This window comes from Liolophura sinensis, chromosome 13, assembly GCF_032854445.1.
Source record: "Liolophura sinensis isolate JHLJ2023 chromosome 13, CUHK_Ljap_v2, whole genome shotgun sequence".
NCBI lineage: Eukaryota > Metazoa > Mollusca > Polyplacophora > Chitonida > Chitonidae > Liolophura > Liolophura sinensis.
In genome coordinates this window covers 18,471,895-18,486,286 of record NC_088307.1, presented here as the reverse complement: position 1 = coordinate 18,486,286, position 14,392 = coordinate 18,471,895, and the positions used below count along the sequence as shown (strand labels likewise).

Sequence of the window (14,392 nt, the reverse complement as noted above, 5' to 3'; positions counted from 1 at the left end):
ACAACCCATAATACTGCAAAGCCAGCACTGGGCAGCAGCTTTACAGTAAAAAAAAAAAAGTTGTTTTGAAAAACTGTAATGTGAAAAAAACTGTTAAGTGAAACATTAAGTTCATACACAATTTATTTTCAACATGCAGAATCTTAACATTAAAACAACACTCAAATTCTTGATGGCATCAAAACATGTAGGTTGCGACCATTGCAAAAATAGCGTCTCCATTTACAAAAGAGAAAGCTGGCCACTGCTTACTGATACATATAGCCTTTGAGTCTAACCTGGGATTAAACAGTTCATCTATTCCAGTCATTTTAAAAAAATTGTTATACATTAATAAACATCCAAACCTCTCTACTGGGCAATAAGTGAGTGGGGCATTTTGAGTAGTTTTACTGAACTATACCTAAAATAAAATGTGCGTACAGAAAAAAACCCTGGGTGCTGTCAAGGTGTGAGCAAACTAAGGCGTATATAAGAATACAACCTCTCTATAAACGATTTTATTGCTGTTAGTACCTCACAAACAGAGATCAACTCGAAAGAGTTATCTCCCCTTTACTCCATTCACTGAGAGTTACTTGGCCTCTAATTAAAGAGCTTAAGCTGTCCAAAAGTACACCCTTTTCAATATGTGACAGATCAATGTATCCCCCAACGGTTTGCATGGAAAACAATCACAGTGTGCAGAACGGAAATAAGGAAGAAGATTTGTCAGATGAACAGCATCTATGATCTTGCACTGTCCCTTTACCACAGTATGGGGAACAATGAACTAGAAGTCAGGCCACAGGGAAAGGTCTAAGTATACAACTCATTCAAGTGTCCAAACCCATCTTTTTGAAAACAAACTTTTCAATGTTTAGATAAAGAGAATTGCCACCGACCATGTAAATATTCCTGTTTAACCTGAGCTATAAGTTTGGTGAATCCTCACAACCTTCTTTATCTCTGTTTCCACCCAATCTACCAGTGTTACCATGTGGTCGTATATAGAATATAGAAAACTATTTAATCCAGATTAGACTGATCTTCTGAAATATGTTCTTAGGTTGGGTTCCCAATATTTGCAAAAAATGATTGTATTCTGCCAGCAGTTTAACCTAAACACGAATACTGCCATGTTATGTTAAGATAGGGAAGGGAAGTAGCCCTCCTCTGCTGTGAAGCCGCTACATCAATTACACTGGGACATCACCCTGTTGCCGTAGTGATGTAACTCAAAAACTGCATATTAAGGATATAAAATGTCAGCTTTTTATTGAAAAGGATGCCACATTTATACTGGCACTGTATCTAACTTCATGATGCTGGACATGAGCAAGAAGTCACCTTAACGCAGGACATTCACCCACCATGTTCCATTTTAAGAAATTGTAGATTGATTAACCACATTGGTGTTCAATGACATACTCAAGTATATTTTACTAAATATTTAAAACTGGGGGCCACTTTCACAAAACTTCGTAAGTCACATTTCTCAGAACTTTTTTTTTTTTTGCAAAAGACGTTCGATTTACAGTGCCGTTATAAGGCAACGTCATGTATGAGAAAATTTACGAAAAAGTTTTGTGAAGTGGCCCCAGGTCTAGGGGATCAGGAGTGCATGAAGTAAACCACCAGCCTTGGGCATATTAATGACAAACTTTCCTACGTATGCCATCACCTGGACAGCTTTGTGCAAAGTAAGAGTCATTAATTCGAAAAATAAAGCCTTAGGAACAACGCGGGTAGGGGGACAGCAACTCATCATCCAACGATTGAAAAAAACAAACACAGGTATCAAATCTGTGCTTCCATGGCCAGAAGCTTCAGTCAGTCAGTCAGTCAGATAAACCTGTAATTCTGTACAATCTCCCTCATGTTTAACATAACCACTGAATATGGCACTTTCCATTTTCAGGGAGACATCCTTCCCAAGTCTCCCCTATAAATCTCTGATGCAATATGACATCATTAATTAGTCCATGTACATGTAGGCCTACAGTTCAGGATAGGGCTAAAAAGCATCCTAAGGGCAGAGAGTGAGTGCCGGTGGGAAAGGGGGCAGCCGTCTGAGGGTAAGGTTTTCAGCTGACCTTAGCACGCACCCTTCACAACTTTTGCAAAGTTCATCTTCTTTAAAAACCATCAAACAGAGTTGAATCCCAGAATTCCATTGTTCAACAAATTACCTTTTCCTATGATAACCAAAGAAATATACAACTTGAGAATTTTCTCAATAATAATAATAATATTGTTTCTCTCCTTATCAGGAATTGATGTTGTTGTTGTTAAGAGTAATCGTCTTGAGGACCACTGGATTCAAAAGGAGGTTGAATGACTGGCGGTTGAGGACATTGTTGTTGTTGTAGCTGTTGCTGTTGTTGTTGTAACAAGGCCGCTTGCATCTGTAACCACTGCTGTTGTTCTAAGATGGCCTGTTCTTGCCGCGCCTGAAGACAGAAAGAGAAAACATGAGTTATATAAGTTACATGACCCATGGCCCCGTCCAATTTCCCAAAACAATCAGGCTCATTAAAAGATATATGAAACGCTCGGTTTTTATTTCTTGAAACATGAGGTTTGGATATGACTTAATGTATAAAAGTACAAAACAGTATCTAAGCTTTCTTTTTGGGCCGTAAAAATGACTTTAACTAAAGTTTTCTTAACGGCCCAGTAGTCTGTCTCTCCTGAAATTAAGCAGGGAGGATAACAATGATACCTCTGTTAAAACAGCTTTTTTTTGTAGGAATTGTCCCGCGTTCCTAGTAATTTCATCAATGACTTCAAGTCTGCATATTTCCGACCAATGACACAACAAATATGCACCAAATAGAATATAAAATATGACTCAAAAATGAAACTGTTTTTTTTTTTCTAATTTTTGGCATTTCTATCATCAATTTGCCAATGTTTTACATACCATAACAGGTGTTGTCCTGAAAACCCAAGCCCAAACTTCAATATTGTTTGAATACTCTTGTATTTCATATTATCCTAGAACACATCTCGGACAAAGTTGAATTAAAAAGCATGCTTTTGAAACAAATCCCCACCTTTGCAAAGAGCTCTTGTTGTTGCCGTAGCAACTCTTCTTCTGGGATTCCTAAGTTTTCCAAACGTGAACTTCCTTTTCGCTTTTTGGCAGCCACAGCTTTTGCTTCTGCTAGCACTGCCATGGCATCATCCTTGTAGGTACCAAATCCAAGGCTGTCCAATGCTGTCAAAATGAGTGTAGAGAATGAAAGTGAAATCATGCTGGGTTAAATCGGCATTTTAGTACGGTATGAGAAATGAAATTACATAAACATGAATGATTTTATTTATTTATTTGATTGGTGTTTTACGCCGTTCTCAAGAATATTTCACTTATATGACGGCGGCCAGCATTACGGTGGGAGGAAACTGGGCACAGCCTGGGGGAAACCCACGACCATTCACAGGTTGGTGGCAGACCTTCCCACGTACGGCCATAGAGGAAGCCAGCATGAGCTGGACTTGAACTCACAGCGACCTCATTGGTGAGAGACTCCTGGGTCATTACGCTGCACTAGCACGCTAACCGACTGAGCCACAGAGGCCCCACATAAATGAAGAAAATTTGTAATAACACCTCCTTCAAAATTAGATGCAGGTTCAGTCAACCAGAACATCCTGTAACAGGCAGAGAAGCAAAAGTTGCAATGGAAAAGTACATTTATTTATTGAATTGGTGTTTTCCATGGTAATCAAGAATACTTCACTTAAATGATGGAAGGGCAGCATTATGTTGGGAGGAAACAGGGCACAGCCTGGGGGAAACCCACGACCATCTGCAGGTTGCTGGCAGATCTTCCCACATATGGCCACAGAGGAAGCCAGCATGAGCCGGACTTGAACACACAGCCACTCTATTGGTGATAGTCTCCTGGGTCATTGCGCCATGAGCTACCACCAGCTAGGCCACAGATGCCCCTGGAAAAATCTAAAAGAATCATCAATTAAGTGTGACGATTTGAGAAGGTCTTCAACAAATGGCCACACAAGAAGCAACAACTCATTTTTGACAAGGCCCTAGGAATAGAGTCGAGGACAGTATAAACACCGTGTCCCAAGGCAGATGCCTCATGTTTCCTTGGAAAATCCTAAAAAGCAAGCTAACACTTGGTGATGGCCCACTCTTCTAATGCAATTAAGTACACCATAAATAAGGTGAACTCATATACAAGAAAAGACATTTATCCCGCATCGGACAAAATACTGTGCTTTTCATCGGACAACAACAGTCACGTGGGGCATATTCAGATATATTCTCGAATACTGCAGACGACGTCAAATGTGTCTGCTGAGTAGGTTATCTCCCTTTGTTGGGTTGTGTATACAATGATAGGCTCTGGACACATCACAAAAGGGATTCGCCTATCCATCGGTCTCCTGCACTAAATTCATGGGTCTTTGCTGGATAAATTTGTTACATGCTTACTCAGTGATAGGATTGACATCATATATTTCAATATCCTATCACTGAGTAACCATGTACCTAAAAGAGAGCCCAAAAATCAAGACGATATATGTATTACATATATGTATGGCCATTTTAGTACCTAAAACTGTTTGGCACCCAAATAAATCAAGCTGTTTTAAAAGAAGTAAACCAAAGAAATATATGATGGTTAGCGAATAAAAAGTTTAGTTTTCATACAAATTTCTTTCGCTCGAAGACTAAAAGCTATCAGAAAGTGTCATCTTGAGTAGCATTTCATAAACTTTCATTACGCACAGTCACTAAGTGAGCACTCAATTTTGTGACCAGAGCTTCCAATGGTTTTCTACATATGGTCCTAGTCTTCTATGTGCTGCTATCTTTCAAAATAGACCACTCTGCAGTTTGAGATCACAAAGTCAGTCAAGCGGAACATAAAGTACTAGATAGTTTGTAATACAATCAGACACACAACAGCATAGTAAAGTCATCAACTATATATATTTTTTTCAATTTGAGACGGCATGAGACTGTCACAATTAAAGAATTTTAGAAATCCCTGTGGCTGTAGATGTGCTTTAATCATAAAAATCAGTAGTGTTATTTAAATTTCATGGTTCTATGAAGTGGAACTTTGTATGCACATGTTCTTTTCTTCGTAAAATGAGAAAAAAAATATAAAAATGATCCCAAAATCAGATGAAAGAGCAGGAAAACGTATTTGCAAATACGGTTTTTACTATTCTTTTTCTTTCAGGAGAAAAGGGTATGTGAAAATGTTTTTGTATGGTGGCCATTGACTATTTGGGGCAACTTCTTGGTACATATTGTCTTTTAATATAATAATTTCTAACTAAGGATGTGATGCATGTCCAATAAATTTATTTGATTGTTAACATCTAAACATATACATTTAATCTGAACTATGACAATATTTATGAATATACTAAAAATATAAATCTGATCAAAATCCAGTTTGAACACATTCTTTTTGGCTGAAAACACTTACCCTAATTCCTCAACCATTTCACATATAAAAAAGCAACTTTCAGTGCAATTTATGCACATTTTCAATTTCATTTTGGAGACAAAACAGTATTGGTTGGATTGGCGAATTTCAGGGCTTCACAAAAAGCATAACTTTATCAGACTACACGGAACAATGACTTCAGAATATGCTAGAAAAAACATCTTGCAAACATGCGAAAAGGTTGAAGAATCACAGTAATTCTTGCGCAAACATATGTATATTTATTAAACATTTATAACATTATCACAAAAAGACAATTAATGTACACCAAGAGGTGGTCCCAAATACCCTCCATACAAATATTATTTTGAATTGCCTTTTCCTCATTAAAGAATAATCAAAAAAACATTGAAAACCACATTTAATGCAATTAACTTTTCCCACTCTTTCACGTGAGCTTTATTTAATTTTTATGTTTTCTCCACTTTTAACATTTTACTTGATTTAGTGGAATTGATCTTTTATCATGCTGAGAATGAATGACGCGGGGCATAACCAAAAGAGTAAAACCTCTGGTTATATTGAGTAGACTAGAATTATGCAAACTGAGAAAGTTATCATGGTACTAGTCTGAGATTGCTCTATTGTTAGGTTTGGCAAAATTCTGTTCGTTCAAGGATGACCCCCAAACCTGATGCAGTTACCTGCCCTTGTCAAACGGTTTGTGGCTGCCAGAACAGTGAGTTGTTCAGAACATTGTTAAACAATCTCAGGTTGATGCGGCCTTGAAAATAACTAATCGGTGTTGTGCTTGTGACAAATTGGCAGATGAAAAGTTACGTAATGTGTGTGACTGTTTGAAGTCGTGAAGACATAGTTGATAGGTAATATGCCATGACTGCTAAGACAACTGCAACTGGTTTTATAATGAAGCAAGCTTTGACTTTGGTTTATGGCCATCCTAGGCCAAACATAATTTTGCCGGACCTAACATCACAGCACTCTCGGACTATCATGGTTTCATGGATAACAACTTCTGTAACTACATAGAGGGACATTTATCATGTTCGAGAACAAAGTATGTTTCACAATTTCTGCTTATGTCACTAAAGAAACTGATAACCAAATAACTGGCTTATTGTTATACATCCAACATACTAACGCAACTGACAAGGACAGAATTATGGACATGATAGCGGGCAACTGGTTCACAACCGAGCTTTGATATATGTTTACTTCCACATCACTTATATTCACACTGTCTTACCTCCCAACACGTGTTCTGGCGAAATCGTTTTCTTCTGTTGTTTATTGCAGATGTCGTTTGCTTCTGACGACACCAGATGTATGAATTCTGTACAACAGTTCAATATAAGCTCACGAGCATCATTTGCCACTCGAACATTTGGCACAAGTTCTTTGATCATTTTGTTCAGTGCCGCACGAGGAATACTTAAATCATCATCTTCACGGTTATCTGCCATCTTGGAACGAGGATTGTTTCCAGATGGCTACTGCAGTTTGAAAAAAAATTATTGGAGGCCTAAATCTCTTCGACCACAAATAATGTGTTTAATTGAAACAGCTATGGCTACATCATTCTTCGTCCACCTGAACCTGTTTGGAGTCGATCTTTCGCAACTTTTGACAACACAAACACTGGCATAGACAAATTAAATATTCAGTGCACCAATATTAGAGTCCTGTTGTTATGACCATATAAAAGCGATATAAAAGTAACCACCAGAAGCAATTTTCTTTTAACTCCACGGTTCAGTTGGGTGCAGTCACTGATCTCTTGCGTGTTCATGTGACCAACTGTGTGATATCGTTGGTAAAACAACAACGGGTGCATATAGAAAAGGGTATCCCTCCAAAATCTGCTATCGGTCCAACAACTGCCCCGCGAAATCCTCTGATGACAGTACGATCAGTTTACCCATGGCGAGGTAGATCTAAATTTTGTGAAGCACATAAAAGTGTTCAAAAAATGGAAAGTATTTTCGCACACAAAACACAGAAACCCATGCGCCTGCTGAGCGCAAAAGTGCACAGCCCCTTCCATCAATGAAAATAATGTTTTAGTTATGGCCTCGTGATTTAACCATTTATCTGAAAAGTATTTAACAAGACGCTATTTTAAATGTATATTTTTTAACAGTGTATGAAGTTCAATATTGCGTTTGACCTTATTTTAAGCTACTGTTTTGGTGACCTAGTTTTATGTGGTCTACGCGGCCGAAATCATCAGCTGAGGGCGGAAAGGCGGAAGTTAAGTGAGAGTTTGTTTTGGGATTGGCCATCATGAGTCAAATTTGACATTTAGTGAGTAACTCAGCACAAAAAAGAATTTAGATGAAGGGGGAAAAGCTGTGTTTCTTTACATGTGCTGAATTTTTCGACTTGGTGGCGGAGAAATGCGTCTTTATTTGAAGCATGAGCTTACGAAGAAAACCATTCCAAACGTAACCCTTCGAGATGGCTATCAACCCGCGGTGGGCAACACGTTACCATGCCGACCCGAGACTGGAGAATTGATTCCAATAGAGCCAGCGCTATGGTACAAAACTTTACTCATAGACGCCATCATTATCGATTGTGACAGACAAGAGGTCAAGTGGAGAAGAAAAAGGTTATCAGGTGGTATCCCTGATAGGGGCAGTTCTACTGAAACTTTCGAGACTTACGTTTTAAAAGATAATGACGATGATGTGTACGAGTTTCTGGCTGATGGTTCGGATGGATTCCCATCCCTGGGCGATTTCGAGGAGTCCATGTTTGGCAGAGGGGTGTATGATTACGAGCCTACAACAGACAGCGTGTTCCAAGAGGTTGTCGACCTGTTTGAAAACGTACGCAACAAAAGGACCAGATTCAAAGAGTTCAACCTATCAGTACTCCGGCTGCTCCATTGCTACATCTTGCCAAATGTTGTTTTGTGGCGAAAAGATGTGCCGATGCTGAAGTATGCTCTGAGTTTCATGGATAGACAAATGGAGCTAGCAGAAGCAGCCATTGACAAAAAAAGCCAAAGTGTTCAGCTTTTGCAAGCCACCCTCAAACGGATGAGAGGTTTATTTATAGACGAGTTCCAAAAAGAAGAGCAAGTTAGGCTGTACAATACTGACTTTTTGAGAAAGATTTCATATAAACTTCAGGGTGATGTGAATGATCTCTCTGAGGAACTAGAAAACCTGCAGGTTGAAGTGGAGCAAATAAAACAACGTGGGGGAGAGTCACCAGCGGCTGTCTCCTATTTAGCTGAGAAACGTCAAGTTAGAGATCTTGCCTGGCGAAAGAAAGAACGCGCAACAACGATGCGTGAAAATGTGCGCAACGTTGTTGCAAAGCCGTCGAAACCAAAGAAGTTTCGACGCGTTTGGGGCTTGAAACCGACCATGTTGGATTCCCAGTTTAGGTACATGGAGGTTCATAAACTGTTTGAAGAAAAGAAAGCAGAAATGCTTGAACTGTATAATAGAAAATTGAAAGTGATAAGTGTGAGGGAAGCTATTAAGTCTGCCTTGGCAGACTTAGCTGTAGATATGGAAACGGTTGGCCTGCAGCTTAAAATAGATGGAAGTGAACGTGCAACGGATGTAATGGGCATTGCTGGCAAACCAGAGGAATGGATGACCTTAGAAGAAAGAGTGGGCTGTGTCATTTTAATACCAGACACGCCATTATTCCAAATGCACAGAGAGCTGTGCCATTCTATTAAAGATCAAATAAGGACAGTCTTAGATGAGGTCGGAATTTTAATTGTTGATAGTGGAAGTAATGTTGTGTTTAACCAGATGGAGGCCTCGTTCAAAACTTCGTTAGACTTAGCAGGCATGCAAGCACAGCGTCGCCGCGCTCGCAGCAGCTGTTCACGACTTATCCAAAGCATCTGCTTGTACGGTGAGGAGAGTGTACTACCGCTGAAAGTACACTGTGAAAAGATCAGAAATGACATACATGAAGGCATCGGCAAAGTTGTCCAATGTTTGAAGGAGCTTCACGAGCTGAGTACCAGTGAAGGCAAGCTTTGGATGTGTTATGAGACACACATATATCCTCAGGTCATGCCGCATTTGATCACGCTGTACGAGGTGGCTTACAAACCTCTCACAGCCATGCTTGTTAAAAAAATTCCGTCCTTAAGTGCAAAGGACCTACAGGTCCAGGAAGAATGGTTGTTAGAACTGACAGAGTGTGACCAAGACACTGGCCTATCATTACCTCACTACTGTGGAGTCCCACAGCCAGACTCTGATGAAACATTAGAAAAACGTCCCCATTCTGATTGCTCAGACACTGAGCCGACAGGAGAGGGAACTGAGGAACTCTCCAATCGGATTTCGTACGAACTAAGCAGCCATAGTCTCCATGAATTATATGTGAGGGCAAATAGGGATGGACAAAAAATCCAACGAGAACTGGAGATGAATCGAATGCCAGTGAATGTTTTAACCGCCAATGGAACTATGGAAGGTCAGGATTTATATAATGGCAGCGGGAATGGAGGTGAAATCAACACTATACAGGAAGAACCAGAAGACAGACTTGAGAGTATGGCCAATTTTTCTGCAAATAATGCAGGGTCTTCGCCTGTCTTGGAAGAAAAATCCCATAACTCAGCTCCTGTCATCACAAAAAATTCCTGCAACTGTAAAATTGGCGATTCTAATCCTCCACCAAGGTACTCTTTCAAAATTGCCTTTCAGCCTGCCATGCACTACATATACTCAATCTCCGATAATGTTACCGTCCTTGGCAAACTCATTCAACTTACCAAAGCTTTCCGATTCATCGGTCACAAAGTATCGGAGTTGCGAAGCAACCTTAGTAACCATAGAAACGGGAAAAATAAGGTGTATCAGGCCTGTTGTGACGACATGGTGACAGTATGTCTGCTTCTACTCACATATCTACCCGGAAATGAACTGGCTCGTTTCTATGTCAACCTCTCTCTGATGTATGATCTCATGGCGCCATGCCTGCGTGATGGTGTCCATGACTGCACTATGGTCAATTTCAAAAGCGCCTTTCAGTTTGCTATTTCGCAGCAGATTGATAAGCAGTTAAGAGTAAACAGAGAATCAGATGTCTGATGTAACAGTATTGATGTATATTTTTAATTACATTAACATACATCATATATCAGTTAAATTTTGCTACAAATGGTTGCCCATATCCTGCGAGACAGGAAGACCATTTTGTGCAATATTTTTGACTACATGATTTATATGTTAAAATGAATATTCATTGTCAAAGAAAAAGCATATTTCAGTATTATTCTTTTACACTTAAGATGTTGTGCAGATAAAAAGTGTTGAAACTTTTCCAGTTTTTGAGCCAAGTTTTCGGAGCAAAGGGAGATTTTTAACTGAATTTTCATAAAAAATAAAATGTTTAAATTCATCAGCAGAAATATTGTATTAATGTATTTTAACTTTTATACAACTTTACCATGTATTGTACAAAGCTATTTTAATCTGGCTTTATTGCCTTAAAACAAATAATATTCCCTGAGTGAAATGATATTTTATGGTAGGCCTTGCATTGGCTTTCACATTTTGTATGTTTATGTCACAAATTTTAAACTGTGCTATTCTCGAAAATGGCTTAAAACAGGAGTCAAATATATGCAATAAACTATGCAATATTCAAACTATAACACCTCTTGATTCACTGCTTAGAAAGTACCTAAAAAAGTAATTACATTTATTTTATTTACAAATTGTGCAAATATGAACTCTATATTGGGAGGTGTGATTTTAAGTCAGTTTCTTATTTTTTAGCGCAAAGTAATGTATGAAAGATTGGTTTTAGAATTCCTTCAGACATGTTAAATCTGTTAAAATTATGTTAAAAAATTTTATTGTTTTTATGGTGGAAGTTGAGACATACTTTTCAGCGTTAAATATACCTTTTGTTTTCTCACACATTTATTGGTCAGAAACCCTCTCCACAATTGTTTCTTATCTGATGGATTTACATTTTTTATTGGCAGTTTTTATCCAGTTTTAGATGTAAATACTGGATTTTTAACTACATGTATTATATAGAGAGTTATCATCTCATTTTAGGAAAATGTGTTTTTAACAAAACAAATTTCGGTAATTTTGAACAAATTTTGTACCAGAACAAGACCCTTTTTGTGTTCAAACTTTACAAAACCTTTTGCCAATGCTTGGATTTTGGGTAATATGCTGTTATAGCAAAACTGTAACTATAGCTCTTGATCCATGGGAAACAAGTCTTCATTACTTTTTTCGTGAACATATTACTGGTGTATAAATGATCATGTATATGAATCTATGATAACTCTTCTGTTACAACCGATTATACATGCATGCACAGAAACGAATGTCAGGTTATAAGCTCAGGCCTTCTTGGTAACTTAGTAGCTTGGATGAGAGAGTAGCATATTGTTTTTTATTGATAACTTCTGCCAGGTTTTACTTTAATTAGCTGCCTGGCATTGTTTCGATTTTGAGTCTATGAAAGACCTTTTCTAAGCTAATAGTACCTGCCTCAGAGCCTGGTCTCTTCTCATTTTGAAATGTTCGCCCCAAGTTTGATTCTGCTTACAATTTGAACTTCCAGTGGAGTTCGAAAATATGTTAAATGACCCCCAAATTTCGCCCAAAACAGGGCAATTTTACAAGCAAATAAATATCATAAAATGTTACTTTTGGTGCTAAAACATACTACTTCCAGTAGGATATCATTCTACCTTCCAAACAAACCTCAAAACACATGTCTGTGATCAGCTGATTTCTCTTAATCAGGCAAAATGTTCAACTTTGCCAGGGGTTAAATTTTAGGTCATTCACTACTTAAGCTGAGCAGTCAGTGTGTTTTGCTTTGTACTGTTCATCTCTTTCAAATGTTTACCATCAATCTAGTTTGAAGATGACCTATAGCTAGAGTACAGAACCAACCTGACTTTCTTTACATGTAGATGTACTGAAATACTTTGTGGAAATTTGTTTTCCTGCACGTTTGAATTTATTTGATGCACGGCAGTAAATATGTGAATGTTCAACTAATAAGATCACTTTACATTGCTTTATAAAGCTTTTATTTAGATATTTATTCTGTGGAAAATGTGAAGTTTGAGATCGTAAAAAGCCTGAAACTTTGAAATTATCAAGGTAAAGTAATATGTAGCTAGATCAGATGTGATTGTGAATTTGTGAACTAGTGATTGATATTGTTGATTATGTTTACTGTGTATGTCCTTGTCCTAAGGCTATATAAACTCATCAACAAAGATTTGGCCAGAATTTGAAATAAGGCCATCTCATTTTGAATTTTCTGCTACTCTCCGTATCTCGTTCATGTTAATTTTGCCAGAATAGAACGTCTCAGAGACACCAAGACACCACCCAGGCTAAACCTATGCCCATAACCAAATTTCTGTGTAGGTCTAATTATGTGTGATTATATGGGTTAAACATTGGATACATACGTGTATATCATACATGTATCACAGCAGTATCCTCCTCCTGCATGTTCTGCAGCACTAACTTGTTTATGATGCTGCCTCACTGTAATATGAATACCATGACAAAGACACCAGACATGACACCATAGACCAGTCACAATATAATACTGGCATGGGTGTGATAAATTGTAAATGTTTCCCTAGGTTGAGTTTCAAGGAAGGAAAGTGCAATGTACCAAGAGTGCCTTGAGGATGTGCGATCAAACAAACCAAACATATGATCAGATATATTTGTGAAATCATTTATGGTCCACTGCCATTTGGATATTGTTTGTTTTTTCAAGACTTTAAAATCGCAGTCTTGCAATTTCAGTGTTTTGGATCACAGTATGAAGGTATTGACCAGGAATTGCAGACATCAGTGTCACTATAATGTAGGGAGTAGATGAGGTGTCCTGTCTAGTGACTGGTGTCTTTGAAAAGGCATTTGAGTGTGACAGCACTATGAATATGTTAGCATTTAGACATACGTGCTACAAAGAGACCCAAGGATAAGCTGGTGTTATAACTGAAGCAAACATACAAATGTGATGTGTGACTTGTGATAAGATGTATGTGGATGTAGACATATTTAGAGGTTTTCCTCCTGGGTGAGTTGTTTGTGATAAAGGTTTAAATATATAGTAGCATGTGTTATGATTTAATATGTATTTTGAAATAAACTCATGAAGAATTTTTAACTACTTTTCAACCAAAGTTTAGTTTGCTTGGAAGGAATTTTTAAAAACTAATTTTATCCATAACAGATGTTTCCTGTTTTTGCCCTCTTGTGTGAAATAATAGGGTGACTAAGAACAAATCATTCTCTTTATTGTTGCGGAGTTTTTCCTACATGTAGCAAATAATTTCTTGTTTCCTGTTTCCAGGAAATTCCTGATACATTGTTTCCAAAAATGTTTTCGCAATAAGTGAAAATGTGTGATGTATTATTGTTTGACAGTTTATTATGTTTGTCCTGGAATGGTGCATGATTTTGCTGTGGGTGCAGTGCTGTTAAACTCACCCATAAACCACACAATCGGACACCACGAACGTACAATATTCATATGCAGAAAATGTGTGATGTTAAACGTTAAATAAATAGAAAGTTGTATCGGACGGTGACCAAGTTGGTATTTAGTATGTGTTGGGATATTTATGAAGTTCAAAAAAAAGTCGTTGTGTTTAAAATGAAATTCAGGTGCTTGCTGTTTAAAAGATGCTAAGAACGCAAAGTTGTTTCTTTTATATACAATTGTTATACTGTGAGCAGTGTTGGTTTTAAACATTGCGTTTCAAGGGAGTTAACTCCAGAGATAAAAGGTTTCTCTTGATCTCGGTGAATGAGATGGGTAGATTTTTGTTTTCATGGGACCAGAAGCCCGTCGATAAATTGTATTCAGTCAGACTTTTGCCTTACTCACATTTCTGGTGCAAAAGAAACAGAAGGAAATTTGGAGATTGAGTGCTCTTGGTGGAAAGACTCGATCCACATGAAAGT

The 14,392-nt window shown here is 37.9% G+C and overlaps 2 protein-coding genes across 2 annotated transcripts; one reads left to right on the top strand and one right to left on the bottom strand.

Annotated features, from left to right (window-relative positions):
• Nucleotides 1-1,140: 1,140 nt before the first annotated feature.
• On the bottom strand, nucleotides 1,141-7,424 carry LOC135480306 (protein Dr1-like). Its single transcript, XM_064760117.1, has 3 exons — nucleotides 6,682-7,424; nucleotides 3,039-3,202; nucleotides 1,141-2,432 (listed from the first exon to the last, which is right to left on the bottom strand). Exons 1-3 carry the CDS (start codon nucleotides 6,896-6,898, stop codon nucleotides 2,271-2,273), a joined length of 543 nt encoding a protein of 180 aa, XP_064616187.1. The 5' UTR covers nucleotides 6,899-7,424; the 3' UTR covers nucleotides 1,141-2,270.
• A 288-nt stretch (nucleotides 7,425-7,712) lies between these two features.
• LOC135480131 (uncharacterized) lies at nucleotides 7,713-13,183 on the top strand. The gene has a single exon (XM_064759893.1). It carries the CDS (start codon nucleotides 7,832-7,834, stop codon nucleotides 10,508-10,510), a length of 2,679 nt encoding a protein of 892 aa, XP_064615963.1. The 5' UTR covers nucleotides 7,713-7,831; the 3' UTR covers nucleotides 10,511-13,183.
• The last annotated feature ends 1,209 nt before the right edge of the window (nucleotides 13,184-14,392 follow it).

Coding starts and splice junctions, on each gene's coding strand:
- LOC135480131 (XM_064759893.1), top strand. CDS start 7,832: ATGCGTCTTTATTTGAAGCATGAGCTTACGAAGAAAACCATTCCAAAC.
- LOC135480306 (XM_064760117.1), bottom strand. CDS start 6,898: ATGGCAGATAACCGTGAAGATGATGATTTAAGTATTCCTCGTGCGGCA. Junction 3,203..6,681: donor GCCAGAACACGTGTTGGGAG/GTAAGACAGTGT, acceptor TCATTTTGACAG/CATTGGACAGCCTTGGATTT. Junction 2,433..3,038: donor AACAAGAGCTCTTTGCAAAG/GTGGGGATTTGT, acceptor TTCTGTCTTCAG/GCGCGGCAAGAACAGGCCAT.